The sequence below is a fragment of the Zea mays genome, chromosome 7, assembly GCF_902167145.1.
Source record: "Zea mays cultivar B73 chromosome 7, Zm-B73-REFERENCE-NAM-5.0, whole genome shotgun sequence".
NCBI classification, from domain to species: domain Eukaryota; kingdom Viridiplantae; phylum Streptophyta; class Magnoliopsida; order Poales; family Poaceae; genus Zea; species Zea mays.
Window position 1 is genome coordinate 3291486 of NC_050102.1, and position 26204 is coordinate 3317689.

Below are 26204 nucleotides of genomic sequence, written 5' to 3' on the forward strand. Positions count from 1 at the left end.
GTTATCCTTTAATCTCTTTTAGCACCCATGTGAGGGACTAGAGACTAAAGCCAATTAGTTTTCTAGGAAAGGGCAATTGGTTTGCTTGTCAGCAGCGCTTTCAGTTGGATGGTGCTGTGGCAAATGGCCAAGATAGTGTACAGGGAAAATGTTGGGAGTTGTTGAATAGTATCATTTTTTTAGGATTTAAAGTTTAATAAATGTCCCAATATCATGCTCTCATTGCAAGAATGGAAGTAATTCATAGCTTCTGCCAATACGATACGATGCTACCACCCTGGCTCAGACAAATCAAACTGATCTGTCCTGCATAATTTAACAATCATGAGTGAAGGATCTGATTTGTTCTCTAAAACACACGTCCAGCTCATCCGTGCATTCTTTCAATAGCCTTCATTCGTCTGAGTACATCTATATCTGCCCCGGCCCCCACCCCCAAGAGAAAAATAGAAACAAGAATGGCTGAATTGACCTGCCATCGTCCCCCATCTGAATTCATTATCTCCCGTATTTTTTTCCCTTCTACAGAGAGTCGAAGCCAGAACATAAAATACTAATGTGGCATTGTGGCCCTTGTAACCACTAAGCTACACGCTCTTTTGGATCAGAGCGGTAGTTTTATACCTTAGGGGCTAGTTTGGAAACCTCATTTTCCCAAGGGTTTTTCATTTTCCCAAGGGAAATTAGTTCATTTTCCCTTGGGAAATTAGAAATCCCATGGAAAAATGGGGATGCCAAACTAGCCCTAGATTTAGTTTGTCCCACATCAAACAATTTATATACAACAGTTCCTCACTCCGCCTGAGAACCATGAGCACATTTCACATTCAGCAACTTCTGTCTCGTCGTTCTCGTTTTATTGCTTCGTAAGAATCCATAACCTCTTTGAATTTTGCCTCAGCAACCTCTGCCATAGTCAAAAGAGGAAGTTTCTGAGCACGTATATACCTAATGGGGCATATTATATATTAACCTTACATGAGGGGCTGAGAAGACCTGGAGACACAAGGAAACTGTGTTCACCTTTATTATTTTGGTTTTGGTCTGGATGATACTCCATTGCTTTTCTCCTGAAAGCATTCTGTAATAATGCAACGATAAAGCAAGTAAGCAAGATGCTTAGATGCACAGAAAATTGCCTGAAAGCTTTGGCCATCTGACATGAAACAAAAAAGAACACATACAAGCCTAATGTGTAGTTGTCTCAAATAGCAGATCCCAAGCCCTCTTTACAGAGGGCAGTGATAGGCATGGTGAGCTAACGTTGAACATAGCCATTCTAATGAAGACGAAATCCGAAAGAAATCCGTTAGAGAGCAAACTTCTTAACGACGAGCCATATCAGAACCTGAGTATGATGTTAAATAGCCAAGGGCCAGATTGACACCCCCTTGTTGATGCGTCATGTCGTCATCTAGACACAGTGTCAAGTGAACAAGGATCGGGCCACCGTTTCCTTAGTGACGCGCTACATCGGCATCCAAGTGTAATAAAAAATGAGCAATGGTCTTCACATCGTCAATGAGTGTGAGGGGCAAGGAAGCTAGTCGAACCAACTAGGATCTATTTGAGTAGTTGGAATATTTGTGTAAATACCATATACGTCCAAGATACTAAATAGAAGAGTCAGAAGGTGAAGGATGTGGACAATACCGACTTCAAGCTTTGCTACATATGGACAACTATAAATAGAGCGGGAGTTTTGATTGATAAAAGCCTCAAGAACGATATATGCAAGAAGATAGAATTATCTTAGTCAAGCTTGACGTGGGTGATTTGGTCTTGTCCGTAATTAGTGTGTATGACCCCTAAGTAGAACACAATTAGAGTGCTAAGAGACTTTCCTATGAAGATTTACATGGCATGGTTAGAGCTATACCTACTGGTGAGAAGCTTTTTATAGATCTCAATGGACACATAGGTACATGTTTCGAGGCAGTTCATGGAAGTTTTGGGTATTGTAGTAGGAATGACGAGGGAGAGGAAGTTTTGAACTTTGCAGTAGCTTTTGACTTGCTGATAACCAACACTTCCTTTAGGAAGAGAGAATCCCATTTAGTGACTCATAGTAGTTGTCAACACTCTAGTAAGATTGACTGTCCTCACAAAAAGAGACAAAAAACGGGCATTGCTTGGATTGCAAGGCGGTACCATGTTAAAATGGACGCACTAACAATCCAACCCAAAAGCTTAAGCTATTAGAAGAAGGTAGACAATCCAGTTATACACTTCAACAATACTTATCAATACCATACAGAAGTTCCATGCAAAATTTCAAATGTGTAAACTTTAAATCACTTTTATGTTTTGAACTATTCAACATTAAACTGGACTTTTAGGTTGTACACATACAGAATTCAACAAAGCAGATTGCACTCTTTCTGTCTTTCAGCAGAATGATATTCAGTAGACACAAAATGAACAGGTAGAAGGCACACCTTGATTTCAGCATCTGAAAATGGCTCTGACCTTGACCTGTGGAATGGAAAGAAAAAACTTATTTTTACGGGCAATTATGATGGTGTCGATTACTCAACATCACTATGGTCATGTTAGCAACAATTTCAGGGCATCATAAATGCTAAGTATGTGAATGACTAAAATAGCAAAGCAGGGTGATTCTTTTCTTTAACCAGGTGCAATCATAACATATAAAAGTCAAAGGTGAGAAAAATTACAATAAGCTATTCAAATGTATGTGGCATAATTATGGTTCTTTGCTAACATTGACTGCTACAGATAGATAAGGGGGCCAAACAATGACAGTGGTGAGTGTTTTTACAACAAACTCGGCCATACTCACATACACCTGCCAAATATATGTGAATGTTCATTGACAGGAAAGACTGCTAGTACATACCTGTCAAGGCCCAAAACAGAATAGTGGTGTGACATAGTGTAAGTCATGGCTTCCCTGGTCATTGCCCTGAAATTTGTCCTTTGATTGGCATAAAATGCTTCTGCGTTCCAGTACCAGTCATCTCTTTGATGATGCTGATAATAGTTGGGATTATGGCTATCCCAATTTCGATAATCCCGACATTTACTTCTCTCCTTTTTAAATACATCTTGCATGTGCCGTATGCGTTCCTACAGAAATCAGTACTGTTGGCTCAGGATTAGTTGAAACGAATCAGCATGCAAACGAAATGAACGAAATGTGACTAATATAGTGACACCAACTTGCAAGATGGTTCTTTATATGGTCATATCAAAGTTTTCTTCTGCTTAGAGTTCTCCCTGGGAAAAGAAAAGTTGATGAGGAAATATTGCTTGCTGCCATGTATGACCTTGGCTGCTTCATACTAACATTTTCCCAAGTCAATAGTCCATACAAACTGTTGTTTTTTCCAGAAGTTTATGTTCATCTGTAAGAAGCAACTGAGTAATAACAACACACCTAACGGCTGTACAGTGAATAGGCTAAGGTTGATTCCAATCCTTTCGGGTGATATTTACCGCCACATCAGCTACCGACCGGTCTATATCAACCATCGTCAAACCTTATCTACCACAACACTCAAGTGCACGGTCTTTACCGTCAGCCTATAGTCACCTCATCACCACATCAGCTTTTCTTTTATAGACTTTTAGTTGACATGAAACACGACGTTTTATTGCAATACAAATACATCTAATTACATAATTCATACATAACTCAAACATAATAATTAAAAATATATAATTTATAAATAAAATTACATAACTTAATCATAAAAATAATAAATAAATTATAAATAAAATCTAATTTATGGATTAGATTCTAGGCCTCTTAAGTCGGTCGTTACCGTGTTCGGGTCGATATTGACAAGTTCGTCCAATACAGTGGTCGGTGTCGACTGGCTCGACTCCAACGCGATTGCTACCTACCAGTTCAGACATTGAAACCGTCACTATCGGTAGCGATCTTGCTTCAGCAGTCGGTATCATTTATGGTTGTATCCAGCCTAATAGAAATTGTTTCTTAATGATACGCAGGAGTGCGTTCGAGAAAAAAAGGCTGATAGAATCACTTTAACGCGCAAATGTTTAAATGTATTTGTAATATCTTGTATGCGAGCAGGGCACTGACCACTCTTTCCCTTTGATCCTCGGTCCTGTCACGCATCCTCTGGTGATATCGTTCCCAGGCTTCACCGCACCGATGACGATTTGGTCGACGAGGTATGTCTTCCCAGAAAACATATGGTTCCGACCTACTAAGCTTCAATGGAGGAAAAAGGTTTCACCGATCCTCCCCCAAACACACCTTCAAGGCAATGTTGCTCCAGAGAACGAATGCTAAAATGACACCTACTTGAGTGTAGAACCAGCTGACCGTCCGGCGCAGTTGTCCGACCTACAAGTCCGCAAACAAATGCATCATCTCACACGTAAATGCACGAGCAGTAATATCAGCTGGAGTGGACCATCGTTTCAGAAGATTTGTCACAGTGTAACCGCACTAATGACAAGCACCAAATTCACGCATCCGGATGCCTCAGAGCCGCCGGGGCGAGGGATCGAGGGAGAAGCTATGCCTCAGGGCTGCGGGGCCGAGGGATCGAGGAAAGGGAGAAACGGGGCACGGAGAGCAGAGCAGCAGGCTTACGGCGGCGGTGGTGGCGGTAGCGCCAACGAGAGCGAAGAAGATGATGGCGGAGGGGAAGGCGCCCGAGTCCTCCTCCGCCGCGGGCGTCCCGGATCGCCACGGGCTCGCCTGGTGCTCGCCTTCGCGGCGGCCGGCCATGGCTCGCCGAGCAGGTGGCTGTCCGAATTGGGGATCTGGAGTCGCGTGACACCGGCGAGGGAATCAAGGGGCTCGGGCTGCAAGTGGGCCCTTGTCTTTTCCTGGAGTTGGGTGGGCTAGTAGAAGGAGCAGACCGATGGGCTGAGGCTTGTACAACTTTGATTGTACCGGCCGCGCTGGCCTTACTTGCGAAAAATCGTGGAGGGGTCAGGCCCACTTCCGTTGGTGGAGCCAGGATAGCCCAATAGCAAACTTGAGGCTCAGTCCACCATGGTCAGTAAGCCACGAAGATGGCTTAAAATACTGTCTAAAAATCAAAATATTATATCATTTAAAGTCCAAGACGCTAAAAGTAAATTAAGTTCTAATAATTAAGTTCTAAATCATGTAATTTAAGAAATAAATTATATTATTAGAAAACAATATTCGGTTTGATTGGTTGCCCGTATCAACTCATCTCGGACCATCGTATGCGTTGATTTTGTTTCAGCTTATGTTTGGTTGACTGTACGTGGTAGACGCATGTTGCATGAGTGGATGCAAAACAAGTTATTTTAAGGTTATTAACCTGCATCCGTCCGTACGCCCAAAACTACGGTATCCAGGCGGCCAGGGCGCGCCCAGCCTATCCATACGCGCACAGCTATCCAATCAAGCCCATTGAGAATGATGTAGAAAACAAGGATAGAGCACTAAGCCCGAATCTAATATATTTAGGTCACTTTATAGTCTGTCGTTAATATTTTTGGTAAAAATTATAAAATTGGGTACTATTCGAACTCCTTTTTATGAGTTAAGCTCTATATCTAACCGTTATATGACCTTGAATAAATGTTTCCTTTGTTGAGTAAAATATAAAAGACAAACTCATTAGGCTATCTCCAGCAACGTCCTCTATATCCATCATCTATATATGTCCTTTACAGTCTCCTCTAAAAGATTATGTCGGAGAGGGAATTCTCCGGCCGGGTGGCGGAGTGCATCCGTCCTAAATCCTAAGATGAGGAAGGGGCTTAAGCGTTTTGCCTGTCTTGCTAACGGACATAAAACACATGAACACGCGAGAGTTTAGAGTGGTTCAGGCCGCCGGAGCGTAACACCCTACTCCACTGTATGTTGGATTGCTGTGGAAGCTTGAGAATTGAGAGTCTAAGTTGAGTCTAAGCCTAAAGATTGAGCTTGTCTTGTAACGTTGCATGCCTCCCCTTTTATAACTAAAGGGGGACATGTACAAGAGTACTGAGCCCCGACATGTGGGCCCAGGAACATAGCGGATGTAGCTACTAATATCTTCTGCTGGAGCAATCTTCTTGCGCCCTGACACCCGAGATCTGCATAGTCTCGGCGTGCAGGGGGAAGCTTCTTACATAAGGGATGAGTACAGTGCACCGCGCAACACGGGCATACTGTTTCGACAATGGACTGGATAGGTGCGCCGTCTGCAGGGTGGCCCTGGCGCCGCCTGCCAGCGGAACGGACAGGACACAATAAATGTCGTGGGGGCACATCACCTGTCAGAAGGGTGGACAGGCGGTGTGTCCCCTCCGTAATAAATGCGGAGGCCGCGCGCCTCAGAGCCCTTATGTCACGCTCCGCCCGCTGGCCTACGTCACGGACAATCAGCCATGAGGCCACATTAGACCTTCGGCCGAGCGAGGAGTGGAGGCGTTCCGGATAGAGCCTGGACACGCGTCAATACCGGACCTATGCCTAGGTTACGACACTTCCTCTCCTGGGACCCTGTTATGTGTGGTCCGGAGCCCACTTGATGGGGTCCGAACCCTATCCAATGGCTCTGGGCTGCTTTACTTTGGGGGTCCGGGTTGTGCGCATAGGGGTCCTATGCCTTCTGGGCCTGGCGGTGTCGTCTCCGAGAACGCCACCTTAACTGCTCACGAGATACCCCTAGGGCCGTTCTCCGCGCGGTTAAGGGTAACCGCGCAGGCATCGTGCCTTTATACCGTAGTAAGGGGTACCCCTAATCCAGGGTACCGACAGTGGCCCTCAGGCTCGCCTTAGGGGAGGGTGCGAGCCTGCAGGTGGGGCCAGAGTTTGACTGGTGATCGGCTCGCTGCTCCTGCGCACCCATTGATGTAGTTACTGCCGGCCCGCCTATGGTCACGCCGACTGCCACGCCTGCCCCCGCGACTGACTGGCCCGTGACCTCCGTACTTAATGTCTTTGTTGGGCCATGCGCGGGGTGCCTCGAGTCGCTGCATCGGTTTTGAAAATTTATCTCCTTAGCCTTCTGCGACGGCCTCGAGAAGGCACGGTATTGGCACGAGCGGTGGTGCGACTTTCCTGCACCCAGGAACCGGCGCGCCGAATGTATGATATATGGGCCTGGGCCCCCATGCCAGAGGTTGGACCACCGGTTGCAGCGAAGCTGAGGGGGCGCGCAACCGCAGGGCGGTTGCATGCTCCTTGTGCGGCGGTTCGCCTCCTTGATCGCTGGTTGTGGTGAAGATGGAAGGGCGAATAACCGCAGGACGGTTGCACACTCCTTGTGTGGCAGTTCACCTTCTTGACCGCTGGTTGCGGCGAAGGTGGAAGGGCGTGTAACCGCAGGGCGGTTTGCACGCTCCCTGTGCGACTATTTGCCTTCTTCGCGCTTCAGGCCAGCTTGTACGATGTGTGAGGCCTGGCCCCCATGTCATAGAATGGGAACCCTGGTGCGCATCGGGGGAGACCTTGCCCGTAACGCTTCGGGGCACGGGCGGGGAAATCTGCCTTTAAAAAGGGGCTCATCCCCCGGGCAGTAGCCATGCCTCGCTCCTCTTGCATTCACCGTGCCCTTCCGCCTTCCGAGCCTCTGGATGGGGCGCGCCGGTGTTCGCTGGAGGGATCCGTGTCAGGGCCACCCTCCCCAGCGGTCTCACTGTCGGGGAGCTCGCACTCTTCGTTTCCTGCGCGGTGGTGCTGCCGATCTTGTCTTCTTGCTGTTGTTGGAGGAGCATGACCTCGTGGGGGTTGGCGCTCTTCTGCCATCGCTCGGCTTCAAGGATTTTCATCATGCAGCCCGGCTGCAGTCTCCCGCCAGTGGTCATCTACAAGGATGACCACTAGCCTCATGGTGGAGAGAAGCGAGTCGGGCTGCAACCTCCCCCTGCCCTCAGCTTCAAGGATGTTCATCATACTCGCTGGGGTGGAAGGCGAGCCGAGTTGGGGTCCTGCCTTCCGCATGGGCTGGTGACCCGCTTCTTCCTCCAGCATTTGGGGGAGAAGGATGTTCACCAGCCTTGCGGAGGAGGCGAACTTCGGCTACGCGGGGCCGGCCGGCCGCAGGCGCCGTCAGCTGCCGCGTGTCTGGCTCCTTGGCTTGGATGGCTTTGGCGCTGCCTCCAACGCTGCCTCCCGCCGCTGACCGGGGCGTGGATGTCCGTCCACCGCACGGGCGACGGTCGCGTCGTGCGTAGGTCCGCCGCATCCGTGGCATCTCCCGTGCCGCCGGCCGCACTGTTTCGACGCTGTCCGGAGGGTCGCACAAGACGTCGTACGCCATGGAGGTGGCAGCCGCGTTCTTGGTCTTGTCCTCACTCCGTAGGAGGGCGGGAGCGAGGACCTCTTCGTGCGTGGTGAGGCGGCCTCCGTCGTCGATAAGCCACCGGTGCGGAGGTGGCTGCTGTCGTCGGTGCTGAGGTGGTTGCCGTCGCTGGTGAGGCTGCCCACTGCAGAGGTGGTTGCCTCCGCTGGCGAGACCACCAACGCCGCCTGTCACCGAGCCTCCTACTCTTTGGCTTTAATGGCCTCGTTGCCGCCCCCCGTAGGAGGACGGGGGCGAGGACCTCTTCGCAATGGCGCACGCATTGAGGCGGCCATCACTGCTGTTACGCTGTTCTGGAGAATTACGTAAGGACAGTGGTCGCGGCTTTCTATCGCGACTCCGCTGGCGTCTAGTAGTTTATACCTGCAGAGTAGAGGTGGAACTAGGATTCCGCTTGAAGGCGGATGTAATACTTTTGCTTTGCGTAAGGTACTTTTGAGTACTATTTATCAAGCAGTATTAGCACTTATCTGTGTACCACTTGTCCCTGTTGTGTGTGGTGTAACTGATTCTTCCTTGGTACCTGGCCCCCCTAGGATGTAGGCTCGATTTGTCGAGGCTGCAGACCAGCATACCTAAGAAAGAGTTTGGCGGTGGCCCCCAGGAGGTAGCCTCAACTGGGACCTAGGCCTGCACACAGCTTCGGCTAGGGAGCATTAGTAGTACACCCACATGACCCGTCATCTGACACTAGCCATCCTTTGATACATGCTCGGGACCTGCAGGGTCTAGTCTGGGAGGCCAAGTTGTGCGTCTGGACCTCCTGGATGGTGGTTCTAGATACTAGGACACTTGTTGCAGAGTGGTGGAGTGTGCAGGCCCACGATACGAAACAAGGCTGAGCGGCTACACGGGCTCCGGACCACCCCAAGAGACAAATGCCCATTCTCTAGTTCTGGACCCCAGGTTGTCGAACCCACAGGACTTATAGCTCCACATACTAGGTACCCGTCACGGAGTGGTGGAGAGTACAGGCTTTCGGGTACGGAACCAGGCTACGCGGCCACATAGGCTCCGGACCACCCCATGGAATGGGGTCCCGTTCTCTAGAGCCGGCTCCCAGGCTGTCGGGCCCTCCTGCTTTCGCAGAGAGGTCCTAAACTGCAATCTTGGCTATTCAATTCGGATGTCATTATCTATACTACTCTTTAAGGGAATAGTGTAGGCGTCCACACAACTTGGTTCTGCCCCCGCGACACCATCCCCGCGCCCGTCTCTCCGAAGTCGCCCGCGTCTCCCACCCCCGCCTCCCCCGCCGCCGCGCTCGCCCTCCCCCGCCTCCCCCGCCGCCGCGCTCGCCCTCCCCCACGACAGCCGCCATGCGCCCTATCTCCGCCGTGCTTGCGCTTCCTCACCCGCGCAATTTGCACGCGCTCCCCCCGCGACAGTCGCCACGCTCGCACGCACTCCCTCTGCAATAGCTGTCATGCGCCCTATCTCCGTCGCATCCCGCCCGCTCGCCACGCTTGATTCCTCCTTTCAATGGTGCCCACGCCGTCCAATCCCGCCCGCGGTCCTTCCCCACGCGGATCCCCCACCCCTCCTCCCCACCGCCGCCGCAACAAATCCGCGCACCTCGATCTGCTCAAGTGAGCGTGGCTCAACGAGAAGGCCACGTCAGATATCCTCAGCTTCGAATCGCCCCTCGCGTTACGTGTCCGCGAGCAGATCCAGCACCTCATACGCTCTTCTCCCTCCCCCTTCTTGACCACGTTCCTCCACTCCCCCCCATAGCTCTGGATCTGGCCATGGCTCCCTCTCCTGGTGTCGTGTCACCCAGGAGGCGGCGCTCGATGACTTCGTCGACGATGGCGTTGACGACCTGGTGGTCTCGCTCTACCAGATGGACCTCGATCTCACGCTCTTCCTCCTCCGCTCCTAACTCCTCCCGGAGAAGGTTAGTAGGAGTTCACAACCCACCCTGTGTTTGTTCTTGCGCCACCCTTTCTAGATTGAACCAAAATTAGCGACCCAAAAAAGAAACGACAGTTGCGGCAATCTGATCACCCTGCTGGCGTGGCTGCTGCAGATCAAGAAGTACACGATGCATATCTCTAGGGCCACGGCCGAGGCGACTGGTGAAGTTGCGGCAATCTGATGCGGGAGGTGGCCGACCTCATCCTTAGCTTCCCTGACGAGACGCCCGTCGTCGTCCTCTCTGCCATGGGGAAGACCACCAATAACCTCCTCCTGGTACCCTCCATTTCTAGCTCTTAGCGCCTGGGCCGGGGTGCTCGATTCTTTCGCTTACTAGCTAACAAGGATAGATGCGTGTGTGCCTGATTCGTTGTCTGTGGAGGCCGGAGAGAATGCGGTGAGCTGCGGTGCCCCCAAGGCGTCCGAAATCCCTAAGCTCGCTGTCATCAAGGACCTGCATCTTAGGTGTGTCTCGGTCTCGATTTGCCTTTGGCCGCCTCTGATTGATCGTGTTTCTCTAGCATCTGGACCTGACCATGCGTTGTTTTGTTGTTGCCAGGACGGTTGATGAGCTTGGTTTAGATAAGTCGATTGTTTCAGGTATATTGTTGTTTGCTCCACTCTGCTCTTGGAACGCCTCAGCTGTTAGCCATACAACGTGAGCTCAGGGATATATTTTTCCGAAACAGTGCAAAACCCAATTAGTTAAATGATATTTTTAGTGTCAAAAGAAACACTGGATTCACCAACAGCATGATCTCTAATAACCAATAACTAGATCTCTCGAAGCACTATTGTCAATTTTGCATAAGTTACAAACATGAAACATTACATCAAACTGTAATGCAATAAACTCCCTGGATCAGAATACAATGTATGTTCCAAGACAATTCAATTATTTTGCTAATAAAATAGAGTACTTGACCTTGATCAGAATGCTGTAAATAAACAGCTACCTAGAATGTGCCTGTATACCATTAGTATAAAAATGGAGTACTTAATTAGCAATGGTCAAGTATAAAACAGTTAATTAGCATCTGATTCTTCGAGTGATTGTCATATAATGCATCAGTGGGAGATAGCACCTGCAGCAAGTAACATCAAAGAAATAGAGATAGGAATATAAATCTGTTAAGGGGATAAGCACTAGAGATAGGAATAGATCTGTTAGTTCACTAGATATGGCTGGATTATAGCTATAAATAGAGGTCTCCACCGGCAGGGCTGAGCAGAGAAGAAAATTCGTTAAGCCTGCATCATAAAAATACAAAATGCCCAACATCCATAATTGTTATTCATAATGGGATTCCAAACAGATTAGCATAAGCCCATTATACTGCAGAAGCATTCTAACAGGACAATCACATAAGTCAGGAATTCTACTGCTAAGTGCCATCTATATACCATGTTAGTACATGGTAAAATGATGCACAAGTTAAGCTATCAAAATATTTATGTTTAGTGCTAGCTATTGTTTTAGCACAACAAGTAGTCCTATACCCTTGTTTGAACTGAGGCTTTGTATAGTAGTAATAAGAAGTTAGAAATGCCAAATTCTTTTAGGGCCCTGATTTGGCGTCAATTGAAAAGACATTGACTATATCTATCTACAGGGTTCCACATGCACATTCACCGAGTCAATCCTGCGATCGTGTGGCTTCCATACTGGGCTGTTCACCTCACCACATTTGATGGATGTTAGAGAGCGATTTCAGCTAGGTGGGTAATTCTTTTTCCTACCATTCTTTCATCTTATACACCTGCATCTGGCTGTGGTGTTGACAATAGTGGATCCTATGAACTTCCAAATGATTTTTTGTATGTAAACATCCTGTGTCATCTTTCTTGTGCTGTCCCTGTAATTAGGTGCTATGAAATTTATGATCGCACTGACCTAGCTCCTCCTTTTTGAGGGCATCAGGGTTAATATTTGAATATTTCTGAAGAGAAATTTTTGAAGTACTTCTGGTGGTGCTGGAACAAGTTGAAGGTAAGTGTCTTGATTTGTTGTTCCATATAAAGTCACTCTGCGCTCGACGTTTACTACCTAGAAGTGACAAAGCTCAAACTACTGAATTGATTCCATCAGGAACTTTTTTGCATCTGTCATATAATCTGTCTAATCTCATCATGCTGCTTTTATTCTATATAAACTGGTGGATGATGAGATAAATGGGCTTACTTCCAGGAGAAGACTGATGATGATATTCCCATGCCAGCCTATTTCAGGTTCCTCGCGCTGCTCGCATTCAAGATATTTTCTGCTGAGCAGGTATAGAAAATACAACATTTACTACTCTTTCTGCCTTCTTTGCAAGATATTCAAGATGCTAAAGTCATTTTAGTTGCAAGTTGTTGTGTTAATATGTGATTTTAACTTTTAAGGTAGACACACTGATGCATCTATCACATATATGCTTTTCTGACACTAGGAATTTACTCATTCTTTATACCTTCTGAGCTTCACTGGCATCTGCACAATCATTTCCCTGTCTTTTTTCTGACTCTAACAGGTAGATGTTGCTGTTCTCGAGGTTGGCCTAGGAGGGAAGTTTGATGCAACTAATGTGGTATGTGATGTTCTATTTCAGTAATGCATAACTAAAGTTTGTGTATAGAGGTCATCTTGAGTAGTCAAAACCCAGAGTAAACTCGAACTATACCATTTTGGTCCTGAAAAGATTTTCTTAGAATTGGTAAGGGCAGGCCTGATGTAGTGGTGCGAGCTGTCTCATTGAGTCACTAGGTCACGGGTTCGAAGCAGCTTCTCCACACTTGCGGGGAAATACTTGCCTCCGATTATCACGCCTCCGATTATCACTTCTCCAGACCCCACTCATGTGGGAGCTTCAGACACTGGGCCTCCTTTTTTCTTCTTTTCTTATAATCCAAGGTGTGACTTTGTGATATTGTTTGGGGTTCTCCCCCCCTTTATTATTCTTAATATAAGATATGCAATTCACGTGCGTGTTCGATAAAAAAATATTGCATGTTATTTGTGTGAGCATCCTTGTATTGGATTACATGCAGAAGGATGGACTAGATTAATGTGTATGCTTGCTTGATTCAGTGCCAACTTGACTTTCAAAATGATTCTGTGTTTAAATTTACCTTGTGTCTCTTCTTGGTTTTCTGACAGCATTTATATTACCACAGTTGTCTTGAACTATCAAAAATCAAAGATCTTGACTGGTCTCTAAATTTGGGTGCCTGGTTGCCTGCAGGTTAAAGCACCTGTAGTTTGTGGCATATCTTCCCTTGGATATGATCATATGGAAATTCTTGGTTAGTCCTGCAACTAACAGTTGAAGTACCTCTATTATTAGGTCCATGCTCTCAGGGGGTGTTTGGATGGTGGCTGCCAGGGTTCCAAGCAAACACGCCCAGTCTCATGTTTCTTTATTTATCTATTTTTGAATTGTCCAAAATGCAGGTGACCAAATCCTGTTCTTGGTGATAAACTTGGTGTCGATAAACGGGTTAATTCTGTTGGCAAAATTAGGATGACACAGGTGACATGAAGATGCCAAGTCGGTGCATCCATACTAATTGCGACTTTGGTCTGTTTGGACCTCTGGTAAACGACGTAGTAGGTTTGGAGACCTGGAACTACAAATCAATAGTATTGGGACTTAAGTGACAACCTGAACAAGTTTAGGAACAACTTGCTAGAAAATTTTTATGCTTTCTACCAATCTTACAACGATAATTTGAAAGTTGATATTTATGGTACTTATTTGGTCCAGGAACTAGATTTTTTGTACATTCTTTCGGATCTGGATTAAACAACGCTCTCTTTGTATATGAACAATGCTCTATAAATATACGTTTGATAATTTTATATGATATTTAATAAATAGTAGCTACTGTGACTGTTTCATTTTGTTTTTCTTAGGTTGTTAGTTCTCATGAATGTCATGTTGTCTCGAAATAAAGAGCTTCTGTCCGCACCTAATCGCCTAAAATGGAAATGTTTGACTCATTGTTTAATTCGGGGGGAAGCTGAAGGTGGTCTGATCCGGTAAGAGATCTTAATCTGCATTACACTTGTTGGATTTTGATGTCGCTTCTGGGAGTGTTTGATTGAATTCTACACCAGTTCTAGGAAGAGAAAGCCTGACCAAGTCATCATCTCCAGGTTTGTTATTGTTTGGATGCAAAAATCGTCGTTAGTTAACTTTTTTGTGTTGAAGTAACTGTTTGGTTGAGAAAATTAGTTGCCTATCTTCTATTTTCTCTGTTTTGTTATAGCAGCAAGCTGATTTGTGTCTAATTTATAGGGACGATGTTAGCGAAAGTCAATTTAATCAGGTGCTGAACATTGAGTTGCAACAAATCATCGATGGAGACTGTCACCGCAGCCAGAAAACCACGGTCTCAATTTGAGGAGCCTTTCCATCTATGTTTGTTAGAAGGCATATAATGCCTATTTATCTCTTGTATTCGAACATTTGGCAATTAAGAAATAGAAGATTACTTCCCCAATATCCCTTATTCCTAATCTCACCTTTCACGGCTTCTGGTGAACAATCACTTGCTATTACCGACTGACATGTCCACTCCTCATATGTGAGATATTGGGGTTGATATATATGTTGTTCGTTTCCATGTAATTATTGTGTACTAACATTTATTGAATAATTTTTACGCCGTAACAACGTACGGGCACTCACCTAGTGTCTGATGGAAAGGGAACTGTTCGGGTGGGTTAGATAAAATAATATCTGAAAAACTGCAAGGTAAGACCATGGAGCAGTAAGATGAAACTATCATAGTGAAAGGGAAATAGGCTTACACCTTTTCCTAATTGATTTTGGTGGTTGAATTGCCCAACACAAATAATTGGACTAACTAGTTTGCTCTAGAATTATAAGTTTTACAGGTACCAAAGGTTCACAACAAACCAATAAAAAGACCAAGAAAGGGTTCAAATAAAAAGAGCAAAAGACAACCGAAGTGTGCCCTGGTCTGGCGCACCGGACTGTCCGGTGTGCCACCAGACAGTGTCCGGTGCACCACCGGACAGTGTCCGGTGCACCAGGGAACCCAACTCCGAATTGCTCACCTTCGGGAATTCTGGGAGCCGCTCCGCTATAATTCACCGGACTGTCCGGTGTGCCAGCGGAGCAACAGCTACTTCACGCCAACGGTCGTCTGCAGAAGACATTAAATGCGCTACAATGCACGCAGAAGTCAGAGCACGCGCTAGAAGGCGCACCGGACAGTCTACAGGACCTGTCCGGTGCACCACCGGACTGTCCGGTGGCCCAGAAGATAGAAGCTCCAACTGTCGAACCCTAACGGTCGGGTGACGTGGCTGGCGCACCGGACTGTCCGGTGCGCCATGCGACAGAAGCCCTCACCAACGGTTCTTTTGGTGGTTGGGGCTATAACCCTCCTCCACACCCGATGTGCAACCCGTGGCATTCAAGGCAACGGAGGAGAAGAAAGAAGACTCTACACCGAGTAGAGTCCCCATCGACGCCTCCAAACTCGACAACGAGGAGATGGCGCTCATCATCAAGAGCTTTTGCCAAATCCTCAAGCAAAGGAGGGGGAAGGACTACAAGCCCCGCTCCAAGAAAGTTTGGTACAAGTGTGGTAAGCCCAGTCATTTTATTGCAAAATGTCCATTATCAAGTGATAGTGACAGGGGCGACGACAAGAAGGGAAAGAGAAGAGAAAAGAAGAGGTACTACAAGAAGGGCGACGATGCCCATGTTTGCCGGGAGTGGGATTCCGACGAGAGCTCCACCGACTCCTCCTCCGACGTGGACGCCACCAACATCGTCCTCACCAAAGGCCTTCTCTTCCCCAACGTCAGCCACAAGTGCCTCATGGCAAAGGACGACAAAAGGAAGAAGGTAAAATCAAAATCCTCCACTAAGTATGCAACTTCTAGTGATGAGGATAATTCTAGTGATGATGAGGATAACTTGCTTACTCTTTTTGCCAACTTAAACATGCAACAAAAAGAAAAATTAAATGAATTGATTAGTGCTATTCATGAGAAGGATGAACTCTTGGATAGCCAAGAGGACTTCCTAATTAAAGAAAACAAAAAGCATGTTAAAGTTAAAAATGCTTATGCTCTAGAAGTTGAAAAATGTGAAAAATTAACTAATGAGCTAAGCACTTGCCATGATGTTATCTCAAACCTTAGAAATGAAAATGCTAGATCAATTGCTAAGGTTGAGAGTTCAAATGCATGTGATGATTCAATTACCAATCTTAGAGATGATAATGCTAGTTTAATTGCTAAGATTGATAAATTGAATACCTCTCTTGCTAGCCTTAAGATTGAGAATGAAAAATTAGTTACTAAGGCTAAAGACTTAGATGTTTGCAATGTTTCCATTTCCAATCTTAGAGATGAAAATGATATTTTGCATGCTAAGATTGTTGAGTTAAAAACTTGCAAACCCTCTACATCTACCGTTGAGCATGTTAATATTTGCACTAGATGTAGAGATGTTAACATTGATGCTATTCATGATCACATGGCTATGATTAAACAACAAAATGATCATATAACAAAATTAGATGCAAAAATTGCCAAGCATGAACTAGAAAATGAGAAATTTAAATTTGCTCGTAGCATGCTTTATAGTGGGAGACGCCCTGGCATTAAGGATGACATTGGCTTCCAACAGGGAGGCAATGTCAAACTCAATGCCCCTCCTAAAAGATTATCCAACTTTGTTAAGGGCAAGGCTCCCATGCCTCAGGATAACGGAGGTTACATTTTGTACCCTGCTGGTTATCCCGAGCACAAAATTAGGAGAATTCATTCTAGGAAGTCTCGCTCTGGCTCTAGTCATGCTTTTATGTATAAGAGTGAGGCATCTAGTTCTAGGCAATCAACTCGTGCCAAATTGCCTAAGAAGAAAACTCCTATTGCATCAAATGATCATAACATTTCATTTAAGACTTTTGATGCATCATATGTTTTAACTAACAAATCAGGCAAAGTAGTTGCCAAATAGGTTGGGGGCAAACACAAGGTGTCAAAGACTTGTGTTTGGGTACCCAAGGTGCTTGTTTCTAATGTCAAAGGACCCAAGACCGTTTGGGTACCTAAGAACAACGCCTAAATTTTTTTTGTAGGTTTATGCATCCGGGGGCTCAAGTTGGATCATCGATAGCGGGTGCACAAACCACATGACAGGGGAGAAGAAGATGTTCTCCTCCTATGAGAAAAACCAAGATCCCCAAAGAGCGATCACATTCGGGGATGGAAATCAAGGTTTGGTCAAAGGATTGGGTAAAATTGCTATATCTCCTGACCATTCTATTTCCAATGTTTTTCTTGTAGATTCTTTAGATTACAATTTGCTTTCTGTTTCTCAATTATGCAAAATGGGCTACAACTGTCTTTTTACGGATATAGGTGTTACTGTCTTTAGAAGAAGTGATGATTCAGTAGCATTTAAGGGAGTGTTAGAGGGTCAACTATACTTAGTGGATTTTGATAGAGCTGAACTCGACACTTGCTTAATTGCTAAGACTAACATGGGTTGGCTCTGGCACCGCCGACTAGCTCATGTTGGGATGAAGAATCTTCATAAGCTTCTAAAGGGAGAGCACATTTTGGGACTAACCAATGTTCATTTTGAGAAAGACAGGGTTTGTAGTGCATGTCAAGCAGAGAAGCAAGTTGGTGTTGACCATCCACACAAGAACATCATGTCGACCGACAGGCCGCTTGAGCTACTCCACATGGACCTATTCGGCCCGATAGCTTACATAAGCATCGGCGGGAGTAAGTATTGTCTTGTAATTGTGGATGATTATTCTCGCTTCACTTGAGTGTTCTTTTTGCAAGAAAAATAACAAACCCAAGAAACATTAAAGGGATTCTTGAGACGGGCTCAAAATGAGTTCGGCTTAAGGATCAAAAAGATCAAAAGCGACAACGGGACGGAGTTCAAGAACTCACAAATCGAAAGCTTTCTTGAGGAGGAGGGAATCAAGCATGAGTTCTCTTCTCCCTACACACCACAACAAAATGGTGTAGTGGAGAGGAAGAATAGAACTCTATTGGACATGGCAAGAACCATGCTTGATGAGTACAAGACTTCGAATCGGTTTTGGGCCGAGGCGGTCAACACCGCTTGCTACGCCATCAACCGGTTATATCTTCACCGAATCCTCAATAAAACATCGTATGAACTCCTCACCGGTAAAAAGCCCAATGTTTCATATTTTAGAGTCTTTGGTAGCAAATGCTTTATTCTTGTCAAAAGAGGTAGAAAATCTAAATTTGCTCCTAAGGCTATAGAAGGATTTTTACTTGGTTATGATTCAAACACAAGGGCATATAGAGTCTTTAACAAGTCCACTGGACTAGTTGAAGTTTCTTGTGACATTGTGTTTGATGAGACTAACGGCTCTCAAGTAGAGCAAGTTGATCTTGATGAGCTAGATGATGAAGAGGCTCTGTGCGTCGCGCTAAGGAACATGTCCATTGGGGATGTGTGTCCTAAGGAATCCGAAGAGCCTCCACAAGCACAAGATCAACCATCTTCCTCCATGCAAGCATCTCCACCAACTCAAGATGAGGATCAAGCTCAAGATGATGAAGAAGAAGATCAAGAGGAGCCACCTCAAGAGGAGGACAATGATCAAGGGGGAGATGCTAATGATCAAGACAAGGAAGATGATGAGGGTCCAAGACCGCCACACCCAAGAGTCCACCAAGCAATCCAATGAGATCACCCCGTGAACACCATCCTCGGCTACATTCATAAGGGGGTAACTACTTGTCGGGTACCGTAATTAGGGGTACCCCCAATGCTCCTTAACCTGGCTGGAAAACATCTTCAGAACAAACCATTCACGACTGATAGAGCGCGGTTCAAGTCAAGGCCTCGTCTACCACGGGACGCAACCTCGCCTCGCCTGAGCTCGGCCTCGGGCGGGAATAGTAGTCCCGGACGAATTCACGCCTCACCCGAGGGCCTCCTCAGGTAGTGGGCGCACCCTTGGCTCGCCCGAAGCCCAACTTGGGCAAACTTTGTCGTGCAGCGACCTCGGCCAAATTGCCTTACCAACCGACCGTATCGCATGCGCATTTAATGCGGGGATCGCCTGACACCTTATCCTGACACGCGCGCCTCAGTCGCCAAGGTCGAAGTGACCGCAGTCACTTCGCCCCTTTACTGACCGCTCTGACAGGAAAACAACGCTATTCACCCTGTTCCAACTACTATGCCAACCACTAGGGTAAACCTGACAACAGTAAGTCAAGACCTCCCCCGAGTTCAGCCTCGGGCACAACAGGGAGCTCCGCCTCGCCCGACCTCAGGCCTCGGCCTCAACCTCGGCCTCGGGAGAAGGTCTCCGCCTCGCCCAACCCCAAGCCTCGACCTCGGCCTCGGCCTCGGGAGGAGTCACATCCTCGCCCGACCTCGGCCTCGGACCGACTACGCTACAGGGGATACATCATTACCCTACCGCTAGCTAGCCATCCCTCGCTACGAAGGAACAAGACCGGAGTCACATCAAACTACTCCGATAGCAGGTAATGATGGTTCCCCGCGTGCGACCATGACGTCGATGGCTCTCAGCTCGTTACGAAAGCAAGGAAACGTCAGCAGGACCCCGGGCCACACCGTCAGCTACGCTTCTACAAGGCTCAAGGCGCTTCTCCGACGGCCACGTTAGCACATGTACAGGGCTCAAGGCACTTCTCCGCCAGCCACGTTAGCACATAGCAACACCCCCATTGTACAGCTGGGCCATCTCCTTGTATCTATAAAAGGGGATGTCCAGGGCCTTCCTAAGGCACGGGGACGCACGAGAGGGCGAACGCAGGCGAGCAGAGGCAGGTAGAGTAGGAGAGACGCGGTGGAGGCAAACTCAGACAGCTCACCTCAAGGCCAAACCCTCTCTCACTCTCTCTCTCTCTCGCTCTCGCAACGCTTGTAACCCCTACTACGAGCACCCCGGTGCAAGATAATATAAGCCTCATCCTCCCACTTGTGTTCCAGCTTGCATCAACCCATTTGGGCAGGGACACACAACGACAAATTTATTGGTCGGTTGACGGTCCTCGCGGGTCCGAAACGCTGACAGTTGGCGCGCCAGGTAGGGGCCTGCTGCGTGTTAACAAATACTTTCCCGTTGAGTTCCAGATGGGTAGCTTTCAGCAGCCTCCCCAGCCCGGGACGGTGCTTCACTTCGGGAGTCTCGAGTTCATGTCCCGCGATGGCAGCTATGACATGGTACTCCTCCCCTCGCAGCACGACAACAACGACGGTCGTCAGCTTGCCCGATGGCGGCGAACTCGACGACGGCATCTCCCCGCGGCAGAAGAGGAACACCCGGGTTTGCCCCGCCACCCTCCTCGCCGGAGGAGGAGGAGACGGGGCAACCATGGCCAGGCAGGAGGCGGCACCTCGTCGGCTGTCAGACCAGAGCGAGTCGACGACGCCGGCACCCCTGTGGGGGACATGTCGGGTGTTGTCCTCGCACCTGAGACAACGACGGGTGTCGCTTCCCAGCAATGTGCCAACCCCAAGCGGACTGATGACGCCAGCACCCTCGCGAAGGACTTGCTGGGCGTTAGCCTCGTACCTGAGATAACGATGCAGTCCGTCCCCGATGCGACTTCGCCACCATCCATCAACCAAGAGGTACCATCCGTTTTCCACCCTGTTCCCTTTAGATTCAGCTTCGATCCACCAAACGACCTCGCTTCGGTAAGCGCTTTCGCAAGGGCATATCCTGACCTTCCAGGGTACCATATGTGGTCAACTTGGGACCGACTGACGACCGTCTCAACCTTCGGACCCGTGGGTTTCGAGGAAGAAGACGACCCCGACTTCGATTGGGATTTCTTCGGATTTCGTGATCCCAGTGCCATGCGAGACTTCATGTCCGCATGTGACTACTGCCTCTCTGGCTGCTCCGACGATGACCACAGCCTTGACGACGAGGGTTATGGCCCAAGTCGTGAGTGTTTCCACATCGATCAGGGGGATCACGACGAAGACAACCACCTCGGCATGCCGGAAGATGACGACGCCCCTGTGCCTGCGTCTCGCGTTGAGATCCTGCGGGAGCTAGCTGTGGTCCAAGTCCCTGCGGGGGGTCAGGACACACAGCTTGAGAAACTCCGCGAGATGCAGGCCAAGCTCGACGAAGAAGCGGGGCGGCTTGTGCAGCTCTGATAGGACATCGAGCAGGAGTGGGCAGGCCGAGCACTCACCGTAGGAGCGCGTCATCGGTCCCGAGACGTCCAGCGCCGTATCGTCGACGATGCCAGGGCAGGGCTACCCCCGGCCTTCAGCAGGTGAGAGCACCTAGAGGGGGGGGGGGTGAATAGGTGATCCTGTAAAACTTGAACTTAATGCCACAATATTGCCAAGTGGCTGGAGAAGAGTCTTAGCGAAACACAATAACCACAAGAGAATCAACACAGGTAGACACAGTGGTTTATCCCGTGGTTCGGCCAAGTACAACACTTGCCTACTTCCACGTTGTGGCGTCCCAACGGACGAGGGTTGCAATCAACCCCTCTCAAGCGGTCCAAAGACCCACTTGAATACCACGGTGTTTGCTTTTCTTTTCTATATCCCGTTCGCAAGGAATCTCCACAACTTGGAGTCTCTCGCCCTTACAAAGATGTTCACAAAGAAGCACGGAGTAAGGGAGGGATTAGCAACTCACACAAGACACAAAGATCACAGCAAATACGCACACACAAGACCCAAACTTTAGCTCAAAAGACTAGCACACTAGAACGGAGCTCAAATTACTAGAATGTCGAACAAGTGCGCAAGAATGGAGTGTGAGTGATCAACAATGCTCAAAGGATGCTTGGTATCCTCCTCCATGCGCCTAGGGGTCCCTTTTATAGCCCCAAGGCAGCTAGGAGCCGTTGAGAGCAATCCAGGAAGGCAATTCTTGCCTTCTGTCGCTTGGCGCACCGGACAGTCCGGTGCACCACCAGACACTGTCCGGTGCGGATTTCTTTCATTCTCTGGCGAAGTTGGCCGTTGGCGCCTGGGAGCCGTTGGCGCACCGGACACTGTCCGGTGCACACCGGACAGTCCGGTGCCCCCTCCCGACCGTTGGCTCGGCCACGTGTCTCGCGCAGATCGCGCAGCCGACCGTTGGCCCGGCCGACCGTTGGCTCACCGGACAGTCCGGTGCACACCGGACAGTCCGGTGAATTATAGCCGTACACCGTTAATTTATTCCCGAGAGCGGCAAGTTCGCCTGAGCCAGCCTGGCGCACCGTACACTGTCCGGTGCACCACTGGACAGTCCGGTGCACCCAAACAGAGCTGGCTTTGGCTGAAACAAAGCTATCTCTCTCCAATTCGATTTCTCCTGTTTCTAGCACTTAGACACAATACATTAGTCACTAAAACAATGTACTAAGTCTGAGAAACATACCTTTATACTTGATTTGTACTTTGTCCACCATTTGACACTTAGGCACTTGTGTTGGACACTAAATCACCAAAACACTTAGAAATGGCCCAAGGGCACATTTCCCTTTCAATCTCCCCCTTTTTGGTGATTAATGCCAACACAACATAAAGCAAGTAGAACAAGTACAAAATCAATTCAAATAAGATCTCAAATTTGTTTTGAATCAAATTTGGCATATATGGATCATTCTTTGCCACCACTTGGTTTGTTTTTGCAAGTTAAACTCAATTTCCTATCTCTAAGTCAAACACACATATTGAAACATAAAGAGAGATATTTCACGAGAAATTGATCAAGGATTCAGAAACTCCCCTTTTTCCCATAATTAAACCTTTTTCCCATAGGAGACCAACTTTTGACAATAAGAGCAATTCAGAGTATTTTGACAAACAAAAACTCTAACTCTATTATTTTCAAAATGCACAAGTGGTAGCTGATCCATTTATTGCTTCGGCCTTATTTTCTCCCCCTTTGGCATCAAGCACCAAACGGGATCAATTTTGGCCCTTTAACCCCATTGCCTCACCAAAAATCTTCAACTAAGAGTAAAATGCAATAAGAGAACTAAGATGAACTTGGAAGAAGTTACTCGTTCATCGGAGTGCAGTGGAAGTCTTGCATGGTCCAAGTTCACCTTTTCCCTTTCAATCCTCCTTTGAGACTAAATTAAGCAAACTCAAGCACACAGTTAGTCTCAAAGGGTCAAGTTGTAGCACATCTCCCCCTAAATTTGTGCATCACTTGCAAATGGACTTGTAAGGTCCGGGGAGTGCTTGTACAACTTGAGCACCATAAATAAACAACAAAATGCATAAGGAACATGATCAAAGGCATAAACACATGTATGCTATAAATCAATCCAAGTTCCGCGAATCTAAGACATTTAGCTCACTACGCAACTTGCAAAAGGTCTGCTCATCTAAAGGTTTGGTAAAGATATCGGCTAGCTGGTTCTCGGAGCTAACATGAAACACTTCGATATCTCCCTTTTGCTGGTGGTCTCTCAAAAAGTGATATCGGATGTCTATGTGCTTTGTGCGGCTGTGTTCAACAGGATTATCCGCCATGCGGATAACACTCTCATTATCACATAGGAGTGGGACTTTGCTCAGATTGTAGCCAAAGTCCCTGAGGGTTTGCCTCATCCAAAGTAGTTGCGAGCAACATTGTCCTGCGGCAACGTACTCGGCCTCAGCGGTGGATAGGGCAACGGAAGTTTGTTTCTTAGAACTCCACGACACCAGGGACCTTCCTAAGAATTGGCACGTCCCCGATGTACTTTTCCTATCGACCTTACATCCAGCATAGTCGGAGTCTGAATATCCAATCAAGTCAAAGGTAGACCCCTTAGGATACCAGATCCCGAAACAAGGCGTAGCGACTAAATATCTAAGAATTCGCTTCACCGCCACTAAGTGACAATCCCTTGGATCGGATTGAAATCTAGCACACATGCATACGCTAAGCATAATATCCGGTCTACTAGCACATAAATAAAGTAAAGACCCTATCATTGACCGATATGCCTTTTGATCAACGAACTTACCTCCTTTGTTGAGGTCGGTGTGTCCGTCGGTTCCCATCGGAGTCTTTGCGGGCTTGGCGTCCTTCATCCCAAACCTCTTGATCAAATCTTGTGTGTACTTCGTTTGGGAGATGAAGGTTCCATCCTTGAGTTGCCTCACTTGGAACCCAAGGAAGTAGCTTAACTCGCCCATCATTGACATCTCGAATTTCTGAGTCATCACCCTGCTAAACTCTTCACAAGACTTTTGGTTAGTAGAACCAAATATAATGTCATCAACATAAATTTGGCACACAAAAAGATCACCATCACAAGTCTTAGTGAAAAGAGTTGGATCGGCTTTCCCAACCTTGAAAGCATTAGCAATTAAAAAGTCTCTAAGGCATTCATACCATGCTCTTGGGGCTTGCTTAAGTCCATAGAGCGCCTTAAAGAGCTTACACACGTGGTCGGGGTACCGTTCATCCTCGAAGCCAGGGGGTTGCTCCACGTACACCTCCTCCTTGATTGGCCCATTGAGGAAAGCGCTCTTCACATCCATTTGGAACAACCTGAAGGAATGGTGAGCGACATATGCTAGCAAGATACGAATGGACTCTAGCCTAGCCACAGGAGCAAAAGTCTCCTCAAAGTCCAAACCTGCGACTTGGGCATAACCTTTTGCCACAAGTCGTGCCTTGTTCCTTGTCACCACCCCGTGCTCGTCTTGTTTGTTGCGGAACACCCACTTGGTTCCCACAACATTTTGCTTGGGACGAGGCACCAGTGTCTAAACTTCATTTCTTTTGAAGTTGTTGAGCTCCTCCTACATGGCCAACACCCAATCCGGATCTAGCAAGGCTTCTTCTACCCTGAAAGGCTCAATAGAAGATACAAAGGAGTAATGCTCACAAAAATTAACTAATCGAGATCGAGTAGTTACTCCCTTGCTAATATCACCCAAAATTTGATCGACGGGATGATCCCTTTGAATCATTGCTCGAACTTGGGTTGGAGGTGCCGGTTGTGCTTCTTCCTCCATTACATGATCATCTTGTGCTCCCCCTTGATCACACGCCTCCTGTTCATCATCTTGAGTTGGGGGTTGCACCATTGTTGAGGAAGAAGGTTGATCTTGCTCATCTTGTTCCTGTGGTCGCACATCTCCAATCGCCATGGTGCGTATTGCGGTCGTTGGAACTTCTTCTTCATCTACATCATCAAAATCAACAACTTGCTCTCTTGGAGAGCCATTAGTCTCATCAAATACAACGTCGCTAGAGACTTCAACCAAACCCGATGATTTGTTGAAGACTCTATACGCCTTTGTATTTGAGTCATAACCTAACAAAAACCCTTCTACGGCTTTGGGAGCAAATTTGGAATTCCTACCCTTCTTCACTAGAATGTAGCATTTACTCCCAAAAACTCGAAAATACGAAACATTGGGTTTGTTACCGGTTAGTAGCTCATACGATGTTTTCTTGAGGAGGCGATGAAGGTAGACCCTGTTGATGGCGTGGCAAGCCGTGTTCACGGCTTCCGACCAAAAGCGCTCGGGGGTCTTGAACTCTCCAAGCATCATCCTCGCCATGTCTATAAGCGTCCTGTTCTTCCTCTCTACCACACCATTTTGCTGTGGTGTGTAGGGAGCGGAGAACTCGTGCTTGATCCCTTCCTCCTCAAGGTACTCCTCCACTTGAAGGTTCTTGAACTCGGACCCATTGTCGCTCCTTATCTTTTTCACCTTGAGCTCAAACTCGTTTTGAGCTCTCCTTAGGAAGCGCTTGAGGGTCCCTTGGGTTTCAGATTTATCCTGCAAAAAGAATACCCAAGTGAAGCGGGAAAAGTCATCAACTATAACAAGACCATACTTACTTCCTCCTATACTTAGATAGGCGACGGGTCCAAAGAGGTCCATGTGAAGCATCTCCAAAGGTCTTGATGTGGTCATCACATTTTTGGTGTGATGAGAGCTTCCCACCTGTTTGCCTGCTTGACAAGCTGCACAAGGTCTATCTTTTTCGAATTGCACATTAGTTAAACCTATCACGTGTTCTCCCTTT

The 26204-nt window shown here is 47.4% G+C and overlaps 1 protein-coding gene and 1 pseudogene across 7 annotated transcripts; one reads left to right on the forward strand and one right to left on the reverse strand.

Annotated features, from left to right (window-relative positions):
- Positions 1-341: 341 nt before the first annotated feature.
- On the reverse strand, positions 342-4817 carry LOC100191793 (uncharacterized). 6 transcript variants are annotated; one of them, XM_008652587.3, is made up of 8 exons: positions 4592-4817; positions 4298-4339; positions 4073-4204; positions 3789-3866; positions 2861-3090; positions 2439-2475; positions 997-1081; positions 342-907 (listed from the first exon to the last, which is right to left on the reverse strand). In XM_008652587.3, the coding sequence occupies exons 1-8, from the start codon at positions 4727-4729 to the stop codon at positions 828-830; spliced, it is 822 nt and encodes a 273-aa protein (XP_008650809.1). In that variant the 5' UTR covers positions 4730-4817; the 3' UTR covers positions 342-827. The 6 variants fall into 6 exon arrangements, with proteins under 6 accessions (XP_008650809.1, XP_008650810.1, NP_001130690.1 ...); XM_008652588.4 differs by having other exon boundaries at positions 979-1081; NM_001137218.1 differs by having other exon boundaries at positions 345-907; positions 1024-1081; positions 4592-4775.
- Positions 4818-9877: 5060 nt separating this feature from the next.
- On the forward strand, positions 9878-14673 carry LOC100279708 (folylpolyglutamate synthase pseudogene; annotated as a pseudogene). The gene is made up of 10 exons (NR_158736.1): positions 9878-10170; positions 10303-10466; positions 10573-10655; positions 10750-10790; positions 11804-11909; positions 12112-12180; positions 12379-12462; positions 12704-12760; positions 13415-13475; positions 13624-14673. The product of NR_158736.1 is annotated as a folylpolyglutamate synthase pseudogene (transcript).
- The last annotated feature ends 11531 nt before the right edge of the window (positions 14674-26204 follow it).

Excerpts from the sequence above, each read along its gene's own strand:
- LOC100191793 (XM_008652587.3), bottom strand. The coding sequence starts at position 4,729 with ATGGCCGGCCGCCGCGAAGGCGAGCACCAGGCGAGCCCGTGGCGATCC. Across the intron at positions 4,205-4,297 it reads TCAGCTGGTTCTACACTCAA|CTTAGTAGGTCGGAACCATA; the intron begins GTAGGTGTCATT and ends CCTCCATTGAAG. Across the intron at positions 3,867-4,072 it reads AGGATCAAAGGGAAAGAGTG|GTAGCAATCGCGTTGGAGTC; the intron begins GTCAGTGCCCTG and ends CTGAACTGGTAG.